General features: G+C 42.3%; 1 protein-coding gene across 1 annotated transcript in view; it reads right to left on the bottom strand.

The window, feature by feature from the left end:
• The window catches only part of LOC132820332 (sodium- and chloride-dependent neutral and basic amino acid transporter B(0+)-like), a 197,321-nt gene that overhangs the window by 54,363 nt on the left and 115,810 nt on the right, over positions 1 to 27,148 (bottom strand). The window contains exon 7 of the mRNA XM_060832354.1: positions 5,092 to 5,200. Within this exon, the coding sequence (XP_060688337.1) occupies positions 5,092 to 5,200 (109 nt within the window). The remainder of the gene's footprint in view (positions 1 to 5,091; positions 5,201 to 27,148) is intronic.

Raw genomic sequence — 27,148 nt, 5'->3', positions numbered from 1 at the left:
GTTAACTGTTAATCGCAATGCTGTGCAGTCACACGTAGGCCAGACCTAGCAATCATGAGAAATATTTTTTGACAATGACTCTGGTGAAGCAGGTAGGTGTCTGCAATAACTGATGGTTGTTTTATGGCATCATTCAATTCCAGATTCTATTAATCACATGGAAACCTCACAAACCATTGTGATGAAATATGGAGATGTGGGCACCATGGTGGTTCAGTGGTTAGCACTGTTGCCTCACTCACCAGGAACTCAGGTTTGATTCCAGCCTTGGCTGACTGTCTCTGAGGAGTTTGCACATTTTCCCCGTGTCTGTGCGAGTTTTCTCTGGGTGCTCTGGTTTCCTGCAACAATCCAAGCAAGCTAGATGAATTGGCTATGCTATAAATTCCCCGTAGTGTTCAGGGATGTAAGGCTAGGTGCATGAGTCAGAGGTAAATATAGGATAAATGGGTAGGGGAATGGGTCTGGTTGGGTTACTCTTTGGAGATTCGATGTGGACTTGTTGGGCCAAAGGGCCTGTTTCCATACTGTACGGATGCTACGATTCTATGGCTCACAGCTTTTGGCAGTGTTGGGTACTTGTTTCCCTGATAATAGGAATAACCAGACAGGGAACTGCACAATGCCTTCGTGAATGCCTTTATTGCAGAAGTATGGCGTTAATGGTACATAGCAAGGTGATGCAAAGCACATCTGTCTGTGTTTTGCTCACATTCTTATACATTATTTCTTCATTCTATGCTCTCCCTTTACCCAATCCTCAGCCTCCACTTACTCTGAGTACTTCTAACCAATCACATCTTACATGTCCAATCACAAAATGTTTCTCTATGTCCTGTGATTATCTGCTAAGTTAAGCATGACCAAAATTTACTCATCAACACAACTTGTTCTGATTGTGATTGCCAGATGTTTCCTTTACAGGGTACTCGATATTTTGTTTGTCAACTGTACTGTTATAGTTAGCAACTGAGGGAATTTAAAATTCTCATAAAGTTATAGAGCACGGAAACAGACCCTTTGATCCAACTCATCCATGCTAACTATGTTTCCCAAACTAAACTAGTTCCACTTGCCTGCGTTTGGCCCTTTTGATTCCAATCACATTGTACATTATGAATCATTACCCATATGCAGCAGTCAGTATTCACTTCTTCTGATGTCGTAACTTGGGAGGGTTAAGGGCACGAGTAAAACAACATTTGATACATACATATAAAGCAAGAATAACAACAAGAAAGATGTTAATCTCCTGGAGGATAGATGTTTCAAGTGATCCTGACCAGTTATAGCCCAATTCTATATGGTACTTGAAAGGAGTTGTCTAAGTTTGTCGACCTCCTTGTGAATATGAGCAGTTGAATTTATGATCTCTTCAGAATTGGCCAGAATGTAGGTACAACACTCTTTTCCTACGTGGGCACAGGTCCGTCCTTTCTCAGATAGTAGCCTATCCAGGGCCATTTTGTAATTTTGTAATGTTCTTGTTCGAATAGCAACCATTTCTACATTACTCTTATCAAGGGCTTGGGAGGTGTCATGAACTACTTGTTCCAATATGGAATAGAGTAATTGAATCTCAGAAAAGGATTTATATGCAGCATATGGCCAATATCAAAGGGCAAAGAACTTGTCTATCTTAGAGTTGCAACGTTTATGGAGGATAAGGGATGAAAGGTAGAGTATGACACATAAAAGGGACTAAAAAAGCTAAATAAACAGAAACCAGATCATGACAGAGGTAACCACGTGGTAAGCATTATGTCCGCAAACAAAAAAAAGTACCATTGCACAGGATAAACTGAGTTATATAGTTCGGGAGCCAGGTGTGGTCAAAAGTTTCTGCTGATGTGAGATAATAAAATTAAGTTTAGATGGAAGACAAGCATCAGATGTGCCATTAAAATATTAGGTACAATTACTCTGACCTGCAAACCAACCCTTCGGCTTAAATCAAGTGCCACAAATAGAACATAACGGTTTTCCCACCATTGATGTATTAGTGATGGTGATACGGACGGTATTAAATTGAGGTTGATTCCAGCATTCAAATGCCGAAGAACTGTACCCTGTCAATTCCCACATACCTCTGGTGCCATTAATTTCCACCCAATATATCCCTTTCTCTGTGGAAGATGTGGCAGCCATGTGGGATTCGTTCTGGAGAGTGACCCATTCAGCCACTGCAGATACATTAAAAGGCATGGGTCTAAGGGGATACCGTCCTTTGAATGTATGGGAATATGAGAGCAAACCCAGCACTGGAGACATTCGTATGTCCAGGATAAACATAAGACATGCACAAAAAAGTATTCGCATACAACTTGTGCCTGACAGTGCATGTTCATGTGACCCAAGAGATCAAAACAATTACGAGTTCCAAAAATAAAAACTTTGTCACAATGAGGCAGGGGTGTTAGCCCTTTTGACATGTGATGCATGAATCCAAGCCTTCCTGCCCTGCATATTCATGGCTGAATTATTTCACAAGATGTTAGCATCTTCACATTTGTTGCCCATTCTGGATTACCCTGATAATGAGTGACCTGTTGACCCAGGAGGACCTGTTAACTAACAAAAGATAGTTAACTGTTAATCGCAATGCTGTGCAGTCACACGTAGGCCAGACCTAGCAATCATGAGAAATATTTTTTGACAATGACTCTGGTGAAGCAGGTAGGTGTCTGCAATAACTGATGGTTGTTTTATGGCATCATTCAATTCCAGATTCTATTAATCACATGGAAACCTCACAAACCATTGTGATGAAATATGGAGATGTGGGCACCATGGTGGTTCAGTGGTTAGCACTGTTGCCTCACTCACCAGGAACTCAGGTTTGATTCCAGCCTTGGCTGACTGTCTCTGAGGAGTTTGCACATTTTCCCCGTGTCTGTGCGAGTTTTCTCTGGGTGCTCTGGTTTCCTGCAACAATCCAAGCAAGCTAGATGAATTGGCTATGCTATAAATTCCCCGTAGTGTTCAGGGATGTAAGGCTAGGTGCATGAGTCAGAGGTAAATATAGGATAAATGGGTAGGGGAATGGGTCTGGTTGGGTTACTCTTTGGAGATTCGATGTGGACTTGTTGGGCCAAAGGGCCTGTTTCCATACTGTACGGATGCTACGATTCTATGGCTCACAGCTTTTGGCAGTGTTGGGTACTTGTTTCCCTGATAATAGGAATAACCAGACAGGGAACTGCACAATGCCTTCGTGAATGCCTTTATTGCAGAAGTATGGCGTTAATGGTACATAGCAAGGTGATGCAAAGCACATCTGTCTGTGTTTTGCTCACATTCTTATACATTATTTCTTCATTCTATGCTCTCCCTTTACCCAATCCTCAGCCTCCACTTACTCTGAGTACTTCTAACCAATCACATCTTACATGTCCAATCACAAAATGTTTCTCTATGTCCTGTGATTATCTGCTAAGTTAAGCATGACCAAAATTTACTCATCAACACAACTTGTTCTGATTGTGATTGCCAGATGTTTCCTTTACAGGGTACTCGATATTTTGTTTGTCAACTGTACTGTTATAGTTAGCAACTGAGGGAATTTAAAATTCTCATAAAGTTATAGAGCACGGAAACAGACCCTTTGATCCAACTCATCCATGCTAACTATGTTTCCCAAACTAAACTAGTTCCACTTGCCTGCGTTTGGCCCTTTTGATTCCAATCACATTGTACATTATGAATCATTACCCATATGCAGCAGTCAGTATTCACTTCTTCTGATGTCGTAACTTGGGAGGGTTAAGGGCACGAGTAAAACAACATTTGATACATACATATAAAGCAAGAATAACAACAAGAAAGATGTTAATCTCCTGGAGGATAGATGTTTCAAGTGATCCTGACCAGTTATAGCCCAATTCTATATGGTACTTGAAAGGAGTTGTCTAAGTTTGTCGACCTCCTTGTGAATATGAGCAGTTGAATTTATGATCTCTTCAGAATTGGCCAGAATGTAGGTACAACACTCTTTTCCTACGTGGGCACAGGTCCGTCCTTTCTCAGATAGTAGCCAATCCAGGGCCATTTTGTAATTTTGTAATGTTCTTGTTCGAATAGCAACCATTTCTACATTACTCTTATCAAGGGCTTGGGAGGTGTCATGAACTACTTGTTCCAATATGGAATAGAGTAATTGAATCTCAGAAAAGGATTTATATGCAGCATATGGCCAATATCAAAGGTCAAAGAACTTGTCTATCTTAGAGTTGCAACGTTTATGGAGGATAAGGGATGAAAGGTAGAGTATGACACATAAAAGGGACTAAAAAAGCTAAATAAACAGAAACCAGATCATGACAGAGGTAACCACGTGGTAAGCATTATGTCCGCAAACAAAAAAAAGTACCATTGCACAGGATAAACTGAGTTATATAGTTCGGGAGCCAGGTGTGGTCAAAAGTTTCTGCTGATGTGAGATAATAAAATTAAGTTTAGATGGAAGACAAGCATCAGATGTGCCATTAAAATATTAGGTACAATTACTCTGACCTGCAAACCAACCCTTCGGCTTAAATCAAGTGCCACAAATAGAACATAACGGTTTTCCCACCATTGATGTATTAGTGATGGTGATACGGACGGTATTAAATTGAGGTTGATTCCAGCATTCAAATGCCGAAGAACTGTACCCTGTCAATTCCCACATACCTCTGGTGCCATTAATTTCCACCCAATATATCCCTTTCTCTGTGGAAGATGTGGCAGCCATGTGGGATTCGTTCTGGAGAGTGACCCATTCAGCCACTGCAGATACATTAAAAGGCATGGGTCTAAGGGGATACCGTCCTTTGAATGTATGGGAATATGAGAGCAAACCCAGCACTGGAGACATTCGTATGTCCAGGATAAACATAAGACATGCACAAAAAAGTATTCGCATACAACTTGTGCCTGACAGTGCATGTTCATGTGACCCAAGAGATCAAAACAATTACGAGTTCCAAAAATAAAAACTTTGTCACAATGGGGCAGGGGTGTTAGCCCTTTTGACATGTGATGCATGAATCCAAGCCTTCCTGCCCTGCATATTCATGGCTGAAGGTGATAGGAGAAGAACTTGATACCGACCTTCCCACTTGGCACCCAACGGTTCTTTGTGTATTTTCTTAACGTAGACCCACTTGCCGGGAATGATGTCGTGAACACCTTTAGGGGAATCTCCTCAAGCTGCTGACACCTGTTGGGAAGCAAAATGAACAGAATCGGTTAGATCCTGAATACTTTAACAATGAATCACTCAATAGTTGACAATCTGCTGTTCTAAGATCAATTGTATCAGGTAAAGACATGAGTCTACCAGTTATCACCTCAGAAGGGCTCATACCTGTGGTTTAATTAGGGATAGCTCAAATGCTACATCATACCAGAGGCAGAGCTTGAGGCCAAGGCAATCCTTTCTGATGATAGTTAGCCGAGTGTTGGTTCAGAATCCGATTTGTGTGTTCCACCTGTCGCAGTGACTGAGGGTGATTAGGCCAATGCAATTCCCACTTAATACTCAGCAGTCTCTACACTTCCTGGCACAATGCATCTACAAATTGAGTCTCTTGGTCCAAATCTATACAACTTGGGAGTCCCCATCGGGGAATGTATTCCTTACAGAGGGCTGTAGTGGTATGATTGGACGTGGCTTGCCAAGTGGGAGATGCTTCCACCCAGCTTGACAATTTGTTAAGAGTGACTCAAACCTCAAAATATCCTTGACATTTTGGTCGGGATATCTAAGAAGATGTTGGAAGAGCCCAGCAGGTGCCAGAGGTCTCAATTGTGCAATCACTGTGGTTGGTCCAGGATTATTTTTGCATGTTGCGCAACGATTTGCCACAAATAGCGTATGTTACTTGAATCCTGTTCCTCACTAACTCTTTTGGAGCCTTGCCATCATCTGTAATGGAAACAAATGTCCCCACCAATAAATTTTCTGTGCCAGAAATGTCATTAGTATTCGTGGTGTTCTTTTTATTTTTTCCCTTTCTTTTGTTTTTTTTAACCCCCACACTACCGCCTAACTGCGGTAGTGCTTATTTTTTCCCCTGCACCCATGGTGTGTGTATGCAATTGTGAGACACAGTAAGAGACACAAGTTGCACAAATCTTTATTTAATTTCCACCACCAGGAAGAAAGGAAACACCCAAATGGCCTGTGACAAGCAGTGCCCTTCACATCAAAGGGCAATGCTGTGTGATCAAACAGTGAAGGGGAGGGCAGGGACTAAATCAAAATAGAGTTGGAGGGGGAAATGATGCACCCCACTCCCTGCGGCGCCCACCTCTCCCTGAACAACTCCAGGGTGTTGGTGGACACCGCGTGCTCCTTCTTCAAGGACACCTGGGCCCTAACGTAACCGCGGAATAGGGGCAGGCAGTCGGCCCTAACGACCCCCTCCACGGCCCGTTGCCTGGACCTGTTTATGGCCAGTTTGGCCAGGCCCAGGAGCAGACCCACGAGGAGGTCTTCAGACCTGCCCTCCCTCCTCCGCACCGGGTGTCCGAAGATCAGGAGCGTGGGACTGAAGTGCAACCAAAAGCAGAGGAGGAGGTTTTTCAGAAAATCAAAAAGGGAGTTCAAACGCCCACACCCAATATACACATGGTCCACGGACTCCACAGCGCCACAGAACAAACAGTTGGGCTGGGAATCCATGAACCACCGCAAACTGCGGTTGCAGGGGATTGCTGCATGCAGCACCCTCCACCCCAGATCCCCGAGAGAAAGGGGGAGGACTCCCGCGTAGAGGGCCCTCCACTGGGGATCCCCACCGTCCGGTGGCAAATGGGCACGCCAGGGCGTGTCCGGACGGTGGATGATGGAGAAGAGGTGGACGGTGTGCAGCAGCAGTCGATACAAGGCCCGCCTTTTCACCCCCTGAAAAGAAACAAAATTAAAATTCCGGAGGTGGCTCAGGTTGTGGGGCACAGGCTCCCGCGGGAAGTACGGGACCTTGGGGCCACGGTGAAATTCCGTCCGGGCTGGGGTGAGCGCGGACGGGATCCCACTGCACACCTGAGCATCCTCCAACTGGTGCACTACGTCGGGCCCGAGCAACGCCGTTTTAAGGCGTCGGATGACGGTGGCCACGTACCGGACATCTACCGCTGCCCTGCTCGCTATGTTTGCGGCAATGTCCAGCCCAGGCCCCCGGCACCCAGCACGTCCCCGACCCTGGTCACCCTCGTCGCCACGCCTCCCCTCCGACAGCCACTCGAATCCGCAAGCACGGAGGTGCGGATTCCTGAGCAACTGCTCCCTGACGACAGCCGCTACTTCTGCCGGTGGGTAGGCGCGGCGCGATTCGACCATGTTCCAGACAGTGATCAGGTCCTAGTAAAAGACAGGCAGCACCTTGAGGGCGACCTCCAAACCGTCACGGTCGACGAACAGGAGCTGCGTGTCGTAGTTGAGGTTACGCACCTGGCGGAAAAAATAAGTCACCAGGGCGCACCACCTAGGAAGGAGGCTCGACGTAAAGGTATCGCTGCAAGGTCTGAAGGAGGAAGGTCGCGACCTGGGTGCGGACGCACACCAGCGACTGACTGCCCTCCTCAATAGGGAGACTCAGAACCTGCGCAGCGACCCAGTGCATCTTTTTGTCCCAGAAGAAGTTGACCAACGTTCTCTGGATGTCAGCGACAAAGCCAGGAGGAGGGACCAAAGTGACCAGCCGGTACCACAGCATGACGGCCACCAGCTGGTTTATGACTAGCACTCGGCTCCTGTAAGATAGCACTCAGAGCAGTCCTGTCCAGCGGCCTAGGCGAGCCGAGACTTTGGCCTCCAGCTCCTAGTATTCGTGGTGTTACCGGTTTATTGGTCTCTCTGCCTTCAAACACCATTAACCACACACTTCAATGCATGCCCACTTTTCTTCCCATGAACACTGTCCCTTCATTGTCTTTAAATCTTGTCACTTGCGACTAAAGTCTGCAATTTAGTTATTACTGTCTCTTGTCAGCCATTACCTTCAGAGGCTGCCTTTCTAGCAGCTTCAAAAACAGTGAGAATTCCATGGGATTTTCTTTATTATGGACTTTACAGTTTAAAATGCAGACTTCTTGTGGTAATTGTACGGCATTTCGGAGATTATGAGCTTCACCCCCAATTCTAATTGGGGTTCCTGCAGCTAAGAGCACTTTGCTGTGCTGAAGTGCTCGCTGACAGACCTCCTTGGGCTATGACTTCATGCAGGCTAGTAACAGCCCAGCTGGCGTTCTGAGTACCATTCTCAACAAACAAAGATATGTCTATGAAGATAACTCAATCTGGATTCTGCAAGGGTTCCTTAGCCACCCGAGCTGCTGCAGAATTTCCGCACAATCATGTTCGCCTTTGACCTAATCAGTCTCTTCCCCTCCTCCTCCTCCCCACCCTCCCAACTCTCCCCCCAACCCCCCACCCCTCCACCAATTGGTTCTGCGGGGTTGGGAGCAAAATTGGACTGAACTGGCGGCAACAAGGTGGAGGTTGAGAGCTTCCAAGAGGGTGGGAGGCCTGATTCATAGACAACATGGCAAGGACTGTGTGAGGGCACTTCACAATCAGTTTCTGATTCAATACAGGATGCTGTGGCTATTAGCACCTTGGAGGTACCTTTCGTAGCTCTCAAACGGCTACCCCATCCCAGCGCCACTGGGTCCAACCGAGCATAACACAATAGTAGCTAATGGGCCAATGTCTGTCACTGTTTTCCTGGGGCAGTACAGCTTTCATATAACTGTCCTTTTCATGGACATGAAGAGTGAAAAGGTCTCCTGTTATTTGGGATACCCAAAGCTGAGGCTGAGCACACAGCAGATTTTAATTTTTGGAAGGCAGAATGCTACTTTGGGATCAGTCTGCTTGGATTCACTCTTTTCTTTCAGGAGATCATTCAGTGGCGGAGCTAGATGTGCGCAACTACCAATCCAGTTTCACTTGAAATTACAATGACCTAGAAAAGATCTGAATTCCCGAACAGTAGTGGGTTATTTGGCTGTTCAAGTAACGGCTGTCCAGTCCTGCCTTATTTCATGTTTTCCTGCTGAAATGTTTTGTCCCAGGTATTCTACCTCTTCTTGGGCGAGTTGCACCTTCTTCAGGTTTGCCTTAAAGAGTACAAACGATCAAGGAGAATGCGTAAAACTGCCCTATGCTGTTCCTTAGTCTGGAATGCTATTTGAATATCACCCATATACTGAATCATTGTGGATGTTATCAGAGGCAATTCCCACAAATGATCTTGCAAGGCCATGTGGAATATAGTAGGGCGACTGTGAAAGCTCTGCAGTAGATGCATCCAGATATACTGTCGTTGTTGGCTGGGAAAAGCAAACCATGGTTGTCCCTCACAGGCCAAAGGAACGGACCCAAATCCGTTGGCCATGTCTATCACTGAAAAATATTTGTATTTGGGTGAAAGAGAATTAAAAATGGCACAGGGATCTGCAACCAAGGGTGCTTTTTGGTCAATGCATTGGGTCACTTTCCGGTAATCTACTGTCAGATGTGAAGTTCAGTCTGTCTTTTTAACCAGATGAACTATGGACTTCTACTGGTATACCTTGTTGCTCTAATCATTTGATTACAGGTAAAACATCAGCAATGGAGACAAAACTAATGGAGTATTGTTTAGTACATGCTGGGAGAACTCCAGTAAAAGTGGGTCATCTTTAACAGGCCGCAGTCATTTTTGTCCTTTGCCCAAATGGGATGATTCTGCCATTCTTCCTGTTTGAGATGTCGTATTGACCAAATAACATTAGATTAGATTACTTACAGAGTGGAAATAGGCCCTTCGGCCCAACAAATCCACACCGACCCGCCGAAGCGCAACCCACCCATACAATTACGTCTTACATAACACTACGGGCAATTTAGCATAACCAATTCACCTGACCTGCACATCTTTGGACTGTGGGAGGAAACCGGAGCAAACCCACGCAGACACGGGGAGAACGTGCAAACTCCACACAGTCGCCTGAGGCGGGAATTGAACCCGGGTCTCTGGCGCTGTGAGGCAGCAGTGCTAACCACTGTGCCACCATGCCGCCCACTAACATGGCCATTCTCAAAGTGTAACAGCAAATGTATTGAGTTAATACATCTATCGCTAATAGGGCCTGTGGTATGGGTCTAACCCATACAGATGTAAAAATCTCGTTGGCTTCAATCTTATTGGCAGAAGCTTAGTTTTCTCAAGTCTTAGTTCTTTCCCCCCTACTCCTACAGCAGTTCTCCGCTATCCCTCCAAAGGTAAATTATGTCCATCAATTAAGGGTAAACATGTTAGTTCTGCACTAATGTCAAAAAGGCAGTCAACTTTCCTATCACCCACCCCATCAAAATATAGCAGCTATCCAAATGGTTCTCGATGGCCGTGAAAATAATGGGCTCAAAGATGGTGATGGGTTGCTCTAGTTTTTTATTAATGAGTTCTTTTACCTGAAGTTCAGTACAGCGCTGGAGCTGTTCTAATAACATAAGATGCTCGTTCAAGGACAACCTCTCCCATCCAGACTCTTTCTTATCCAGTTTGGGGGCCTGTTTTGTCAGTATTTCCCTTTTCTAAGTTGCACCTTTTAGCCAAATCACCCTCTTTTCCACAACTGTCGCACTTCCCTGGGTTTTTCTCAGTGTTAGGAGCTTCTATGGTCTGCATGGCTCTGAGCTTCAATTCTATATTTGCCCCCAGACGATTAGCTTCCTCTATTACTTCACCACAAGTGGGTGAGCTTTTATCCAAATCATGACATTGTACTTTTAACATCTTAGCTAGTTCAAACTGTAAGGCTGCTCCGAAAGCAGCCTTTACTCGGACCAAATTTCGTCCTCTTTCTCTGGATTGTTATTAGGAGCTAGACCAGGAAGCTTGATCCAGACATCAACAAATCTTTCTGCAAAGTTTTTAACATCTTCACTTCCATTCTGTTGGCATGCAGGTTTTTTACTCCAATCAGTTTTAGATGGTCCAAATTTTTGCAGCCAATTGTGGATTGCCTGCCAACTGTGATTTAAAGTCTGTTCTTCCTGTCCCATGTGGTTGTTAACCCTGCAGTACAATGTTTGTCCTGCATTGTTCCCCATTGTGGCAAACAAGATTAGAACTCCATCCATAGACTGTCAGGTAGATATTTTCTTGAGTTTTTCTAACCCTTTCCATGTTTTCATACCTCCCCTCTTCAGGTGTGGCAATTCTTTGGGCCTACTTTCAACTAGTTTGTCTCATGGATTAAAATTGGAGAAATTTATATCTTATCCCAAACCTCTCCCTCAATCTTTACTTTTCTTCCCTTCTGTCGTTTCCTCCATACAGGCCTCAGAACAACAGGGGGTGCCTCTTATCTTCTGAACTGATGGATGTGTCAGAACTTCCCTCAGGGCAGTGGGCACCACTGATAGTACGAATCTTATCTGGGCCATCACCTGGAGGGGCTGGTTGAGGCAAGGGTTTTGGATACAATGGGGCAATCACGTAGGGAGGAGGTGACGTGTGTGACGTAGTTTTAATTGTTCTAATTCCTTTTGAGTTTGTGACAATTCTTTCTCTGTGGTTTTTAATTCCTCTCAAACAGGTTTTATTTCCTCTCTTAGACTATGAATTTCTCTATCATAATTCAATTTTTCAATTATTTCTTGTCTCTATCTGAGTTGTTGTGTTACACAGAGTGACCAGCAATTTTTTTTCTTATTTTTATATGGGTAGTCTTTCCCCAGACCCATTTAATATCATCCAGGGACCACTGCCCATGGAGGGTCCATACTTTAGACAAATTTTAGTCAGAGTCGTAGGATGGTTAAGTTGTTGTTCAATATGTTCCCTTAATTTCTACAAGACTTCATCCACAACAATGTCAGGTGGTGCCTGACCACCTTTAACTTTGGTAGGTAGTTCAAATTTAGACATTATCCCTGGATTTCAGGTTAGATTTGAACCAAAATAGACTCTCTAAGAGTCATAGACAATGGCTCTCCTTTTTCTGTCCTATGTCTCAGATCGAAACTGTCTAGTAGTTTCAGATCGCGTCAGACAGGGAAAATCTCAGACCACCACTTCCCCGCTCTGGATGTTTATTACATGAAGAGTCCTTACCTCTCGGTGACGATTAGATTGAAATGATTTTCAAAACCTCTTCCCCATTATCCTTTTGCGATCCTGCTGACTACGCCTCGTTGTTGGGTACTCATGTCCCCGATAGTAGGAATAACCAGGCAGGGATCTACACGATGTTTTCTTGAAATCTTTATTGCAGAAGCATGGTGTTAATGGTACATAGCAAGGTGATGCAAAGCAGATCTATCTGTATTTGCCTCACATTCTTATACTTTATTTTTCCATTCTATGCTCTCTTGTTTACCCAATCCTTAGTGTCCACTTATCATCCCATTTACTTCTAACCAATCACATTTTACATGTCCAACCACAAGACGTTTCTCGTTATTCTGTAGTTATCTGTTAAGCTAGGCATGACCAAAACTTGCTCATCAACATCACTTGCTCCTACCGTAATTGCCAGATGTTTCCTTTAAGGATAATTCACTTGCGACCAGTTTCATGCCTGCGGCTAATGTTTGAATTCCGATTGTCTCAACACAATAATGTCTTTCCTTTACCCTTCTCAGACTTACCCACATGAACTCTGTTGTATCCCACACAGGGGCTCCCCAATTTCAGAATGTTGGACTTACAAATGCGAGTAATTATGAACATGATCCTGTACTGATTTTCAAGTTTGAAGACCTGACATTTCTTACACTTATGAATGGCTGCTTCCCATTGTCCTGAATTGTGCTAATGACATGTAAACAAATTGACCTGGGAGCTGCCTGTATATTCCTCTCTTACCATGTCTGTGCTTTTTGATATGCCATTAATTATCGCAATTGATCCCTTGATACCACTAGATAGTTTGACACCCTTTGCATAAATATTGGCCCCAGTGCAGTTCAGACTATCCCAATGGTACAGCTGCACCTTTCCCTAGTGCAAATGGCGCACAGATCAGAGTGCATTTCTCCCACACCAGGCTTTCAGCAGTATACTTGTCTTCCTCATTGGATTTGGCCTATGCTAATTTACAGGCGAGTTAGGTAATCATCCAAAGGTTATAATCTTCAAATTCTGTAATTTGCTGTTACCTACACAGACCATTACCACTGGACCCTCCCCCTATCTTTGAAAATAGCTTTTCAACTCTGAGTAGATATCCGAAACCCTGGTACAATGGCAGGCAAAATAGCCACCTAATACTGAAGATTTGTGCTCCAGAATTTGCCGCTCCCCTAGCCAAGCTGTTCCAGTACAGTTACACTGGCATCTACCCAACAATGTGAAAAATTGTCTGGAAATAAAATGCAGGACAAACCCAGACCATCCAGTTATTGCCCCATCAGTCTCCTCTTGTTCATCAGTATAGTGATGGAAGGTGTCATCAACAGTATTATTAAACAGCACCTGCTCAGCAATAGCCTGCTCAGTGACGCCCAGTTTGGATTCCACCAGGGCCACTCAGCTCCTGACCTCATTACAGCCTTGGTTTAAACATTGAAAAAAAAAACTGAATTCCAGAGGTGAGGGGAGAGTGACAGGCCTTGACATCAAAATTGTAGCTAACTGAGTGTGGCATCAAGGATCAGAAACAAAACTGGAATCAATGGGAATCCAGGGGCAAATTCTTAGGTGGTTAGAGACAAACCTGACACATAGGAAGGTGGTCATGGTTGTTGGAGGTCAGTCATCTCAGCTCCAGGACACTTATGCAGGAGTTCCTCAGGGTAGTGCCCTAGGCCCAACCATCTTCAGCTGCTTCATCAATGACCTTCCCTCCATCATAAGGTCAGAGGTGGGGATGTTCGATGATAATTGCACAATGTTGAGCACCATTTGCAACTCCTCAGATACTGAAGCAGTCCATGTTTAAATTTAAGAAGATCTTGACAATATCTACGTTTGGGCTGACAAGTGACAAGTAACATTGACCACCTCCACTAAAAGTCATTCTAAATACCACCCCTTGACAGTCAATGGTGTTACCATTACCAAATCCCCCACTGTCATCATCCTGGGGGTTATCATTGACCAGAAACTTAACTGAACTTACCATATAAAAAACATTGGCTACAAGAGCAGGTCAGAGACAAGGGATACTGCAGCGAGTAACCCTGACTTCCCAAAGACTGTCCAATATCTACAAGGCACAAGTCAGGAATGTGATGGAATACTCCCCACTTGCCTGGATGAGTGCAGCTCCAACAACACTCAAGAAGCTTGACACCTTCCAGGATAAAGCAGCCCACTGATTGGTATTACATTCACAACCATCCACTCTCTGCACCAACGATGCTCAGGAGCAGCAGTTTTTACGATCTACAAGAACTATTGCAGAAATTCATTGAAGATCCTTAGACAGCACCTTTCAAACCCACTATCAGTTTCATCTCAAAGAACAAGGGCAACACCACCACCTTCAAGATCTCCTCCAAGCCATTTACTCTCCAGTTTTGGAAATATATTGCCATTCCTTCACTGTCACTGGATCAAAATCCTGGAATTCCCTCCCTAAAGGCATTGTGGGTCAACCCACAGCAGGTGGACTGCAGCAGTTCAAGAAGGCAGCTCACCACCACCTTCTCAAGAACAACTTGGGATGGGCTATAAATGTTGGCCCAGCTAGCGACACCCACATATCCCACAAATGAATAAAAAGAAGTGAGATAACGAGAGTTCAGAGTTCCTGTTAGAGTAAAAAGTAAGGCTGGTAGGATTAGAGAACAATAGATGAATAAAGATATTGAGGTTCTAGTCAAGAAAAAAAGAATCATATGTCTGATAGAGACAACTTGGTTTAAATAAACTTCTTGAGCAATATAAAGAGGGTAGGGGCATTCTTAAGATGGAGATCAGGAAAGCAAAGAGCAGAAATGAGATAGCTTTGGCAAATAAGGTTAAGGATAATCCAAAGAGATTCCACAGGTTTATTGGGAGAACTAGGAAGGGTCATGAAAAAGCTTTAGTGGGTAAGGTTAAGGATAATCCTAAAGCGTTCTACACTTATGTGAGGAACAAGAGGATGGCCAAATTGAGGGTCAGGCCGATCAGGGATAGTGAAGGGAACTTGAAGGGTCCTTAATGAATACTTTGCTTCAGTAGTCACTACTGGGAGGGAACTTGATGTTTCAGAGGACAGCATGAAACAGATTGATATGCTAGAATAGGTTGATGTTAGGAAGGAAGATGTGCAGAAAATTTTGAAAAACATAAGGATAGATAAATCCCCTGGTCCGGACAGGATAATTCTTAGGTTACTACAGTAAGTGAGGGAAGAGATTGCTGCACCTTTGCTGATTTGCCACTGGAATTGTAGCAGGTGATTAGAGGGTGGAAAATACTTGTTTGAGAAAGGGAAAAAGGATAATCCTTGGAATTATGTCAGTGGTGGGCAAATGCTGGAGAGTGCTCTGAGAGAGAGGATTTATGATTATTTGATTGATTGATTGTAGTTTGATTAGAGACAGTCAGCATGGCTTTGTGAGGGGCAGGTCATGCCTCACAAACTTATTGAATTCTTTGAGGATGTGATAAAACACATTGATGAAGGTAGAGCAGTGGATGTGGTATACATGAATTTTAGCAAGGTGTTTGATAATGTTCCACACAGTAGGCTCATTCAGAAAGTAAGGTGGCATGAGATACAGGGAAATCTGGCTGTCTGGATATAAATTGGCTGGCCCATAGAAGACAGAGGGTGGTGATAGATGGTAAGTATTTAGCCTGGAGCTTGGTGACCAATGGTGTTCTGCAGGGATCTGTTCTAGGACTCCTGCTCTTTGTGGTTTTTATAAATGACTCGGATGATATGAAAGTTGGTAGAGTTGTGGATAGTGTGGAGGGTTGTTGTGGGTTGCATTGGAACATTGATAGAATGCAGAACTGGGCTGATGGAGTTCAACCTGGAAAAGTGTGAAGTGATTCACTTTGGTGTACCATGCTTCTTTTTCCTAGGGATGAATTTCTGTTGTGTTTCCAGAAACTCCTGCCATCGCTGTTCCACTGTCTTTCCTGCTAGGCTCCTCTCCCAGTCGATTCTACCCAGCTCCTCCCTCAAACCTCTGTAGCTGCCTTTATTGGGCTATAACTTCAACAGATGAACCAACATGTAGCAATAACTTCAACAGATGAACCAACATCTAGCTGAAGAAATTCCTCATCTTAATTTTCAAAGGTCATCCCTTCACTACGAGGAAGCATCTTCTCTACATCCACTCTATCCAGGTTTTCAGTATACCGTAAGTTTCAATGAAGTACCCCTCATCTTTCTAAGCTTCATCGATACTGACCCAGAGTCCTCTACCACTCCTCATATGTCAAGCCCTTTGTCCCCAGGATCATTCTTGTGAACCACTCATGTGAAATAACCCATTAATGTGTTGGATCTTTAGTTTGACCATATCAATAACCAATCAAAATTTAAGTGGCATTAGTAGCTGATGCACAGATTTGCCAGTCAATAAAATGAGACCACCATGGAGATTTCTCACTAAAAGAGGCTGTCAAGTTTGAAAGCTTTTGAAGACAGAAACTGCTGAGCTGTTTCTCTGTCTGTGACAGTGCGCTGCACTCCCAGGACTGTACCTGAGAGCCAAGTTAAATATATTGTTGGATATAATTTCAGTCATCTCAAAAAAAAAGACCTTAGATTATGTACAAGATCCATAGCAAGTATGACACCCTACTGCCCTCTACTACCCTCGAGGTAATTAGGGATGGACAATGAATACTGGTCTGGCCAGTGATGTATCCCTTGAATAAATATGCAAACAAAAACCTCATTTCAATCTGAACTGCCCTGCTATAAAGCAGCACTGCAGAATGGGAGCTTGTACATGTCCAATTGGGATCTCTGATGAGGAACAGGAGGGATACCAATAGCAACAGCACAAGGACAAACAGCAGCAACCCTCTCGACAGGCACATCCCTCTCCATCACACAGACATGGTGGAGACAGAGACCTAGTTCCAAGGGGGATATATGCCTGGCAAAAGGTATGTAAGTAGAGGATTGGCTTCCTCAATTGACAGATAAATAGTGCCTTGCAACAGTCAGACCTCTGTGCCATGTCTTTGCTGATATCTGCAGTCTCCTGGAAGAAAACCTCTTTCTAATGGAGTCAAGGTGGGTATGTATTATCAGTGTTGTCTAAGGTTAGTACAGCCCTGAACAGCTTCACGTCCAGACTCCAGTCAGCTGACCAAAAGTACATCTCTCAATGTGTGCTATACTATAACTGTCAAAGATGTTACTTTGATTCTGATGAGGCAACTGAAATTCTATGGATTATTGTCGTGTACGTACATGACCTTCTGCCAGTTTGGAGAAGTCTGATTGGATTCCAATGTAGAATTCAATTCCTTTAGAGGCTCCCTCCAGGGTAAGCCCTCGGATCAGGAGTATGGTCAGAATCACATTAGGTAATGTCGCAGTGAAATAAACCACCTGAGCACAGAATAAATTATTAGATATTCCCATATTCCCCATTTAAAGTATTCAACTTAACTGAATATTAAAGCAATAGGATTTTAATCGATGCAGAGAATGAAACAGAATAGAATTAGAGAAATAATAATCAGCTGGAGTACATACTTGAAACTGAGATAGGTACTGTAACTGAAATTAAATCATACATTATTTTTCTAAGATATGATATATACTCATGAAAAGTTATATGTCAAAGGGTAAGATTTTAATTCAAAGATAGGGAGTTTGCTGTCACAAGAGAGAGATTTTGGAGAGATTGTAATCCATTCTGACCTATAAACAAGCTATTGTACTTACTATGTCGCAGACTGTTCCCATCAACCCAACCACCAACAGTAATGCAAGGGGATAATAGCTTGTAAGCAAACACGAGAAGCTGAACACATACCTTCACAGGTGTGCTGTTCTATATTGCTATCCAGTAAGTTTACATCACAGCATGTTTGGTTTCATATTCGAAGTGGGTAGTAGTACAAAAAATTTGTACTTTTGGGTTAAAGATCAGGGTTCAACACATGCATGAGGGAAACAAAATTCCCCAGAGTCCCTGTAGCAGTAACTGAAATCCTTAAAATGAGGGAGACATTGCAGGAATACTGCTGTTCTTTTCCTCAGGAGAAAGATCCACAGATCTCCCTCAGGCCTGAAGTGCCAATTAAGTTTTATGAATCTCCCCCTCTTCAATGAGACACTGTTAACATTACCTGGGAGATAAACCAGCCACTTCACAAATAATTTATAAGCTCTAGTTTTATTGTTATAGAAATCTGTATTTTTATAATTGTTTTAATTCTACTCAGCACTAATCAGTTACCTTTCCTGAAGATTTGATTCCTTTTGATAACACCGCCCCAATTATTAGCCAGGCCAGAAACAGACAGAGGGCTAAATACCAGACGATCTCCCCAGTCTCATCCATTGAACTTGTACGGCGTAAAACCACTTTACTGAACAAAATAACAATAGAAAACAGTTTGTCTAAGGTCAAATGTCTTTGCACAGAGACACCTTATAAGGTTAACAGGTTTTGTCTAGGTATTTTTCAATTATCCTGTTGAAAAGTGTTATTACATATCTTTGGAGCAGATAGGAAATGAACTCAGACCTGCTGGCTCAGTTGAAGGGACATTACCACCACATCACAAGGGATCTTCAAGATTTTGTTCACACTGTGAACGCTGATGAAATTCCTCAGATTCTAATTTAATTCAAAAACAAACATTCATAAGAAATGATTCATTGACTGCTTTACCATGCACAGGCACCCCTTCATTGACTTCCTGACTATAGATATGAATACAGGAACAGAGGAAGGCTATTTAACCCCTTGAGCCTGTCCTACCATTAAATGAGTTTGTGACTGATCTGGGACCTGACCTCCACCACCTCAGCTTCGCCCTCACTCCTTAATGAAATAGATAAAAGTCTGAGATGAATAAGGAAATCTAGCAACTCAGAGACACATGCTAAAGGCAAAACTGACCAACCTCAGCAACCTCTACATCTGGACAATGTTCCTTTTAATCACTGGAGAAAAATAGCAACTAACATGCTTACAGTGCACGGGCAGGATACATCCTCATGACTGATAACTTCACTAAACTAATAACTGTTTGATGAATTGGTAATATGATGAATGTAAGCATTACTTAAATAATTCCTACTATTGTCAGTTTATTTGGCATATCAAAGTAGATAGTATCTGACAATGGATCGCAGATCTTTGTCAAACCAACCTAAGGCATGTGTGTCAAAGGAGGAGTGACTCATATCCCCCTATCAGCTTACTATCCGAGGTTCAGAAAAGATTTACAAGGATGTTGCCATGGTTGGAGAATTTGAGCTGTAGAGAGAGGTTGAATAGGCTGCAGTTGTTTTCCCTTGAGCATCAGAGGCTGAGATTTATAAAATCATGAGGGGCATGGATAGGATAAATAGACAAGGTATTTTCCCTGGGGAGGGAAGTGTCCAGAACTGGAAGGCATAGGTTTAGAGTGAGGGGGAAAGGTATAAAAGAGTCCAAAGAGGCAACTTTTTCATGCAAGAGTCATACATGTATGGAATGAGCTGCCAAAGGAAGTGGTGGAGGCTAGTACAATTGCAACATTTAAAAGGCATCTGGATGGGTATATGAATAGGAAAGTTATGGAAGGATATGGGTCCAGTGCTGGCAAGTGGGACGAGATTGGGTTGGGATATCTGGTCAGCATGGACAAGTTGAACTGAAAAGTCTGTTTCAGTGCTGTACATCTCTATGACTCTATTAATGTTGTTAATACTGTTTCAATATATTTTTATAATTATTAAAAGGACAACAGGTACTTGTATAAAACAGTTTCATTTGTCTGTTTGCGACCTCTTATCTTTGGAAAAAAGGGTTATGTCAGGTTATATCTCAACATCCATGTGTGATATACCATTTCGAAAAATGGTCATGATGCCAGCAATATATCATGGCATGTGACATAGTGGTACAAAGTTCTCAGTCTCCATCTTACTGACCTCTAGCCTCTTGCAGCATGACATGCTGAGAAACATACTACAGTACATTTGATTATTGAGCTTGAGTCCAAACGCACAATTGTCAGTGACTGTAGTGTACACTAGTAAATATGAGGAGCTATAACAAGTCTATTGAATTCTTTAGTACTGCATAACCCACATTTCATCTTTATGTTATAGGCGTGAATAAAAGTGTCACAGTGTGATAGTTGCAAATCACCAGCATTTCATGCCATATCAAGTCAAGGCCAGAAAGAGAGAATACCCAAGGAACTAATAATAAAAGGGAACTTAAGCTAATTAATATCAGCAGTGAAAAAGTATTGGAAAAAACTAAGTGATGAAAAGCCAATAGATCCCCAGGACCTTAAGGGGTACATCCTCATCTGGAAAGAGGTATCTACAGAGATAATGGACCAATGAGTGAATATGTTTCAGAATCCCTATGGTTTAGAATGTCTCAGTGAAATTAGCAAATGTACCATTACTTTCCAAGAAAAAACAGGAAAGTGAAAATAGGAACTGACTGACCAGGCAGCTGACATCAATTGATGGAAAAATGTTTTAATGTTATTATCAAGAGAAACCTAACAACCCATTACAAACATATTATACGATACATATTTACTAAAGGAAAATCATATTCAATTAATTTGTTAGATGCTTTCTTGGTTACAAATAATGAAGAATTTGGATTTTCAAAGGTATTCAGTTATGTCGGAGAAAAGATTAGTGTACAAATAAAATGGTCATGGAGTTAAGGGGGCACATCAGCATGGATGGAGAATAGACAGCATGATTTCAAAAGGCAGATCATACTTGACTAACTTAATTGATCATTTTTAATGAAATAATGGATAATGCTGATGATGGAAATCCAATGTATGTTGTATATATCGATTTTAAAAATACATTTGACACATTAAAAAAACTGGTTAATAAAACTGATGCTTCTGGTATAGGAGGACCTGTGTCCAACTGTGTTTTAAAATGGCTTAAATGTAGAATACAATGAATTATAGGAATTGGTTATTGTCATAGTGAAGGATAATATACAGTGGTGTATCCCAAGGATCAATACTGGATCCATGATTTGATTTGCGTTTACTCTAAATAGCCTGACTCCAGAATGCAGAATAGTACTTCAAGATCTTGCGGAAGAAACCAGACTTCAAGAATTGGTGAGCAGTGACAATGATAGAAATTGCCTCCAACTTTAGACCATCAGATCATAAGACATAGAAGTGGAAGCAAGGCCATTTGGCCCATCGAGTCCACTCCGCCATTTAATCATACCTGATGAGCATTTCAACACCACTTACCCGCACACTCCTCGGAGGCCTTAATTCCTTGCAAAATCAAAAATTTATCAATCTCTGCCTTGAAGACATTTAACGTCCCAGCCTCCACTGTGCTCTGTGGCAATGAATTCCACAGGCCCACCACTCTCTGGCTGAAGACATGTCTCCTCATTTCCGTTCTGAATTGAACCCCTCTAATTCTAAAGCTGTGCCCACGGGTCCTAGTCTCCCCACCTAATGGAAACAACTTCCCAGAGTCCACCCTTTTAAGCCATGCATTATCTTGCAAGTTTCTATTAGATCTCCCCTCAACCTTCTAAACTCTAAACAATCCCAGGATCCTCAGTGTATATCACATGTTAGGCCACCATTCCAGGGATCATCCAGGTGAATCTCCGCTGGACACGCTCCAGTGCAGTGAGTCCTTCCTGAGGTGTGGGGCCCAAAATTGGACACACTACTCTAAATGGGGCCTAGCTAATGTTTTATAAAGTCTCAGAAGCACATCGCTGCTTTTACATTCCAGCCCTTTTGAGATAAATGACAACATTACATTTGCTTTCTTAATCACAGATTCAACCTGCAAATTAACCTTTAGAGAATCCTGGACTAGCACTTCCAGATCCCTTTATACTTTGGCTTTAGGAATTTTCTTACCATTGAGAAAATAGTCCATGCCTGTATTCTTTTTTCCAAAGTGCAAGACCTCACATTTGCTCACTTTGAATTTCATCAGCCAGTTCCTGGACCACTCTCCTAAACTGTCTAAATCTTTCTGCAGCCTCCCCACCTCCTCAGTACTACCTGCCTGTCCACATAACTTCCTAAGATCGTCAAGCTTCACCAGATTGCCACCAGTCCCTTCATTCAGATCATTAACATAAAGTGAACAGCTGTGGCCCCTACACCAAACCCTGCGGGACACTACTGGTCACTGGCTGCCATTCCGAAAAAGAACCTTTTATCCCAATTCTCTGCCTTCTGTCAGACAGCCAATCCTCAATCCATGCCAGTAGCTCACCTCAAACACCATGGGCGCTCATCTTACTCAGCAGCCTTTCATGAGGCACCTTATCAAAGGCCTTTTGGAAGTCTAGATAGATTATTTTTACTGGGTTTCCCTGGTCTAACTTACTTGTTACCTCTTCAAAGTATTGAAAGGTTTGTCAGGCACAACCTCCCCTTACAAAATCCATGCTGACTTGTTCTAATCTGACCCTGCACTTCCAAGAATTTAGATGTCTCATCTTTAACAATGGATTCTAGAATTTTACCAACAACTTAGGTTAGGCTAATCGGCTTATAATTTTCCATCTTATGTCTTGATTCTTTCTTGAAGAAGGGGATAACAACAGCGATTTTCCAATCATCTGGGACTTTCACTGACACTAATGAGCTTTGAAAGATCACAACCAACACCTCCGCTATTTCCTCTGAACTCTAGGATGTAGCCTATCGATGCCAAGAGATTTAAGAATTTTTACATCTTTTAGCTTCTCTAGCATTTTCTCTTTTGTAATGGCTACCATACTCAACTCTGTCCCCTGACTCTCCTTAATTGTTGGGATATTACTCGTGTCTTCCACTGTGAAGATTGACGCAAAGTACTTATTAAGTTCTTCAGCTATTTCCTTATCTCCCAGCACTAGCCTTCCTACATCAATTTGGAGCAGCCTAATGTCTACTTTTGCCTCTCGTTTGTTTCTTATGTATTGAAAGAAACTTTTACTACCATTTCTAATATCACTGGCTAGTCTACCTTCATTTGATCTTCTCCTTTCTTATTTCTCTTCTTGTTATTCTTTGTTTGTTTTTGTACTCTTCCCAATCTTCTGATTTCCGAGCGCTCCTGGCCACTTTATAAACTCTCTCTTTTTCTTTGACACATTTCCTGACTTCCTTTGTCAGCTATGGCTGTCTAATCACCCCCACCCCCTCACCCAATAATCTTTATTTTCCTTGGGATGAACCTCTGTACTGTGTCCTAAATTACATCCAGAAACTCCTGCCATTGTTGCTCTGTCTTCCCCACTAGGCTCTGCTTCCAGTCAATTTTCTTCAGTTCTTCTCTCATGTGCCTGTGATTATCTTTATTTAACTGTAACAACATTACATCCGATTTTGCCTTCTCTCTTTCAAACTGCAGACTGAAATCTATCATATTCTGTTCGCTGCCTCCTACGTGTTCCCTTACTATGCCTCATTACATAGCACTAGGTCCAGAATAGCCTGCTCCCTTGTGGGCTCCATCATAAGCTGTTCCAAAAAGCCATTCTCTAAGCATTCCATGAATTCCCTTTCTATGGATCCACCGGCAACATTATTCACCCAGTCCACCTACATATTGAAGTCCCCCTTGCCTTTCTGACATGTTCTGTCTATTTCCCAGTCCATCTTATGCTACTGGTCTTGACAACTGTTAAGAGGTCTGCACATAACTCCCATCATGTTTTTTTGACCTTTGTGGTTCCTCAACTCCACCCACACAGACTCCAAATCATCTGACCCGAATGTCATTCAGTGCCATAGATTTAATTTCATTCTTAACTAACAAGGCAACCTGCCCCCTCCACCCACCTCCCTGTCTTTTCGATAAGCTGTAAATCCTTGGATGTTTAACTGCCAGTCCTGAAACCCCTGTAATCACGTCTCTGTGATGCCTACATCATAATTATTCACAATGATTTGTGCCATTAATTCATCTACTTTGTTACGAATACTACGAGCATTCAGATGAAGCACCTTAATGATAATTTTCTTATCCTCATGATTTCTAGTAATAAATCCTAAGTTATCCTTCGTTTTTGCTTCATTCCTCGTCTGCCTTGAACTCAAACCCTGCACACATGCTAACTTGCTGCTTTACATGGATGAGTTCCAAATGCACAGATTTCATGTGTGATTTCATACTGAATGGCCCAAAAAGACCTGGAAATTTCAGTTGTGGAAGTGACCAAGAAAAGAAACCCTGTTCAGCATCTGGAAGGGGCTGCTCTCCAATCATGTGTTGTTTCTCCCACATTTGCTACTGATAGGGTGACTAGTGCAGAAATGTGGGGGAGAAACAGCCTGTGATTGCAGGAGCAGTAAGCAGATGTGAGTGGGGGGCACATAATCCTGAGCACCACACCAGTAATGATATGAGAGGCTGTTGGGGAGATGTTCCTCTGGGAAAGAGACTGCCAATGAGAGAGGCAATGAGGAGACACTGATGGGAACAAGACTGCCATGAGGAGATGTTGCTGTGGGGCAAGCGCTGCCAAGAAGACAGTGGTTTCTGTTGGTAGAGACTACAAGGGGGAAATGGCGTTGCTAGGAGAGAAAGGCTACAATGTAGAGGCCAGGAAGAAAAGAAGGTGTAAAGGGAAAAGGCTGTGAAGGGAACAGAACAGCTTTAAACTTGTCAATTAAAAATTTACTGTTGGTCAGAAAAATGTCAAGCCTCTGAGACAATGAATTCCTTGCAAATAAATGTGACATCTTTAGCTTAAGGCTGTGTAAATTCAAGACTGTACAGGAAAAAAAGCAGTGAATATTATTCTAATGCACACTATTATTTGGATAATTGAATACTGAATAGATTTATTTCAATAAAAACAGGTTTGTTTTTTGTGTTAACATCTCTCAAATTATTTTGCATACCATGAACACCTGAGATGCAAGGACTGTGTTAAAGTTAAACTTGCAATTTTTTTGTATGAACTGAGATCCCAAACAATGATAAACAGCTGCATTTTAATAGTGTTTTTCATGACTTTAAGATTTTTCAAAGTGTTAGTCAGTGAAGGAAACACTAGGGAAGTCTAATTAGATATTATAGTGGGAAGAAAAATAATCAAATAAGCAAACAATTAATTTAGGGGAGTCTATGGCAAAGGTGCATAACCTGAAAATTAGAGACAGAACCTTCAGGAGTGAAATTAGGAAACATTTACATAAGGCAGCTGGAAGAAGTTTAGAACTCAAATATGCAAGTAAGAATTGATGCTTGATTAAAAGCAATGTTGGATAAATTGTTAAATTAAAATCTATCGAGTCTAAGATATAGTAAAAAGGATAATAACTGCCCGGTTAAAATCCTCCAACTTCAAGCATATCCAATGAAAATGTGTTAGTTGTGACTTCACCAGTGTGGACAGGGTAGGGTAATGATTTTCTGTGCTGCAGTGTTCGTCAGTTATTTTTGAAAGAAGCTTTAGTTTCTAACTTCTGCCTATTGCCTTATACTGATTAAAATACTGCTGTGCTGACAATATTAATGCTTATCGTGGGTGCGCTGATTATATGTTTAATGGAGGATGATAATTGAGGATTCTTCAAATTCTGCTTTTGAGTTAGGTCTCAGTTCCATACTTGTCAACACGTGTACAGAAGATAATGTTACTGCCTGACTGCATCACCTAATGAAAGTGTGAGTGAGAATGGAAAAGGAACCCCTGAAAATCAAAAAAAACATCAAAATGGAGCATTCAAAATCTAAAAGAAGCTTTTGAAAGATATTTGACCTCTGTGAAATGTTTATTCAGGCCAAATGGACAGGTAGATGGCAAATGGGATTTCATCCAAAGACACATGAAGTGATGCTTTTTTGGCAGAAGTGATGAGTAGAGGTAATACAGATTTAATGGCATTGTTCGAAAGAGCTTACGTGATTAAAAGTTGTTGGCAGTTGTTTCGCATTGATCATTGAAGGCAGCAAGATATTGGAATGTAAATGTGAAGAATTGATTAATACAGACAGGAAGCAGACAGCAATGTTTTTAAATTGGCAGGCTGGCCAATAAAAAACAGAACAGTCAAAGAAATGTGTCAGTGTAGTTCAATTCCCTGAGGGGTGTGCAGCATTGAGGTATTCATGCCACTCCCTAGTTCATCAGATCATGGTAATGTATTCCTTATATCCACCTGAGCCATCCTGGGCCATCACAGCATCCTCAATTCCAGCTACCTCCTCAAATAATAACTCATTCTTTCATCTCTTCACCTCTGAGACATTACCCTTTGGTAAAGTCAGGTTGTGGAAGACATGCAAACAACTATGATGCCGGACACATTGTTTCTAGTCTACAGCACGGTACTTCATCGGTCGAAGTATCTTCCTCAGTAGCCCTATTGTGATGGTTTTGTGCCTTTAAGAGAGATGTATTATCTGCTGTTTCTCTTGCAGAGAGGTGTTGCCACAGAGACCAGACTGTCTGCTGCAGGCAGACAGTTGGTAAATAGTTTGGCAATATCCCTCAGTGTTTTTTTTTCATGAGACAAAAGAGGCATAAATGGGTGAAGGGTTCATACAGACCCAGGAAAGGTTTAGCTTTTCTTTTAGTTCATGAGATGGTTTCTTCTGCTGCTGAGCTAACAGCTTGACTTCTCTGCTGTTAGAGTCTTAGGTGAAAGGCTTCCTCTTTGAAATAATATCAGGTAGACTATTTCTTTCAGTATTTTGTTCTGTTGGACAGGAGAGAGGCAGCACATGACAACTTTAACTGTTTTACTAAATTGCCTTGTCAAGTGTGTGTTTATGGGATGCTCCTTATATTGGAACAGTTGATAATGTTTTACTTAAGTACGAATCATCCTGTTAAGTATTTCAAAACAGTTAAAGTTATGCCATTTATTTTTGTATTTTAATTGCGTCATAAGGATAATGTTTGTTTTGATTAATGCCGAGTAGTCGACTAATCAAATCAAATCTGGAAGACAGCACCTTACACTAGCCTGGAAATAAATATTAAAGGTAGGGTCGAGGCTATCTCTTTACTATATCTTAGAAGGGTCTGGTCTCGTCCATAATACTGTGGTCTGCTTTAGAATGA

Source organism: Hemiscyllium ocellatum, chromosome 11 (assembly GCF_020745735.1).
Source record: "Hemiscyllium ocellatum isolate sHemOce1 chromosome 11, sHemOce1.pat.X.cur, whole genome shotgun sequence".
NCBI lineage: Eukaryota > Metazoa > Chordata > Chondrichthyes > Orectolobiformes > Hemiscylliidae > Hemiscyllium > Hemiscyllium ocellatum.
This window is presented reverse-complemented; position numbering and strand designations above follow the sequence as displayed.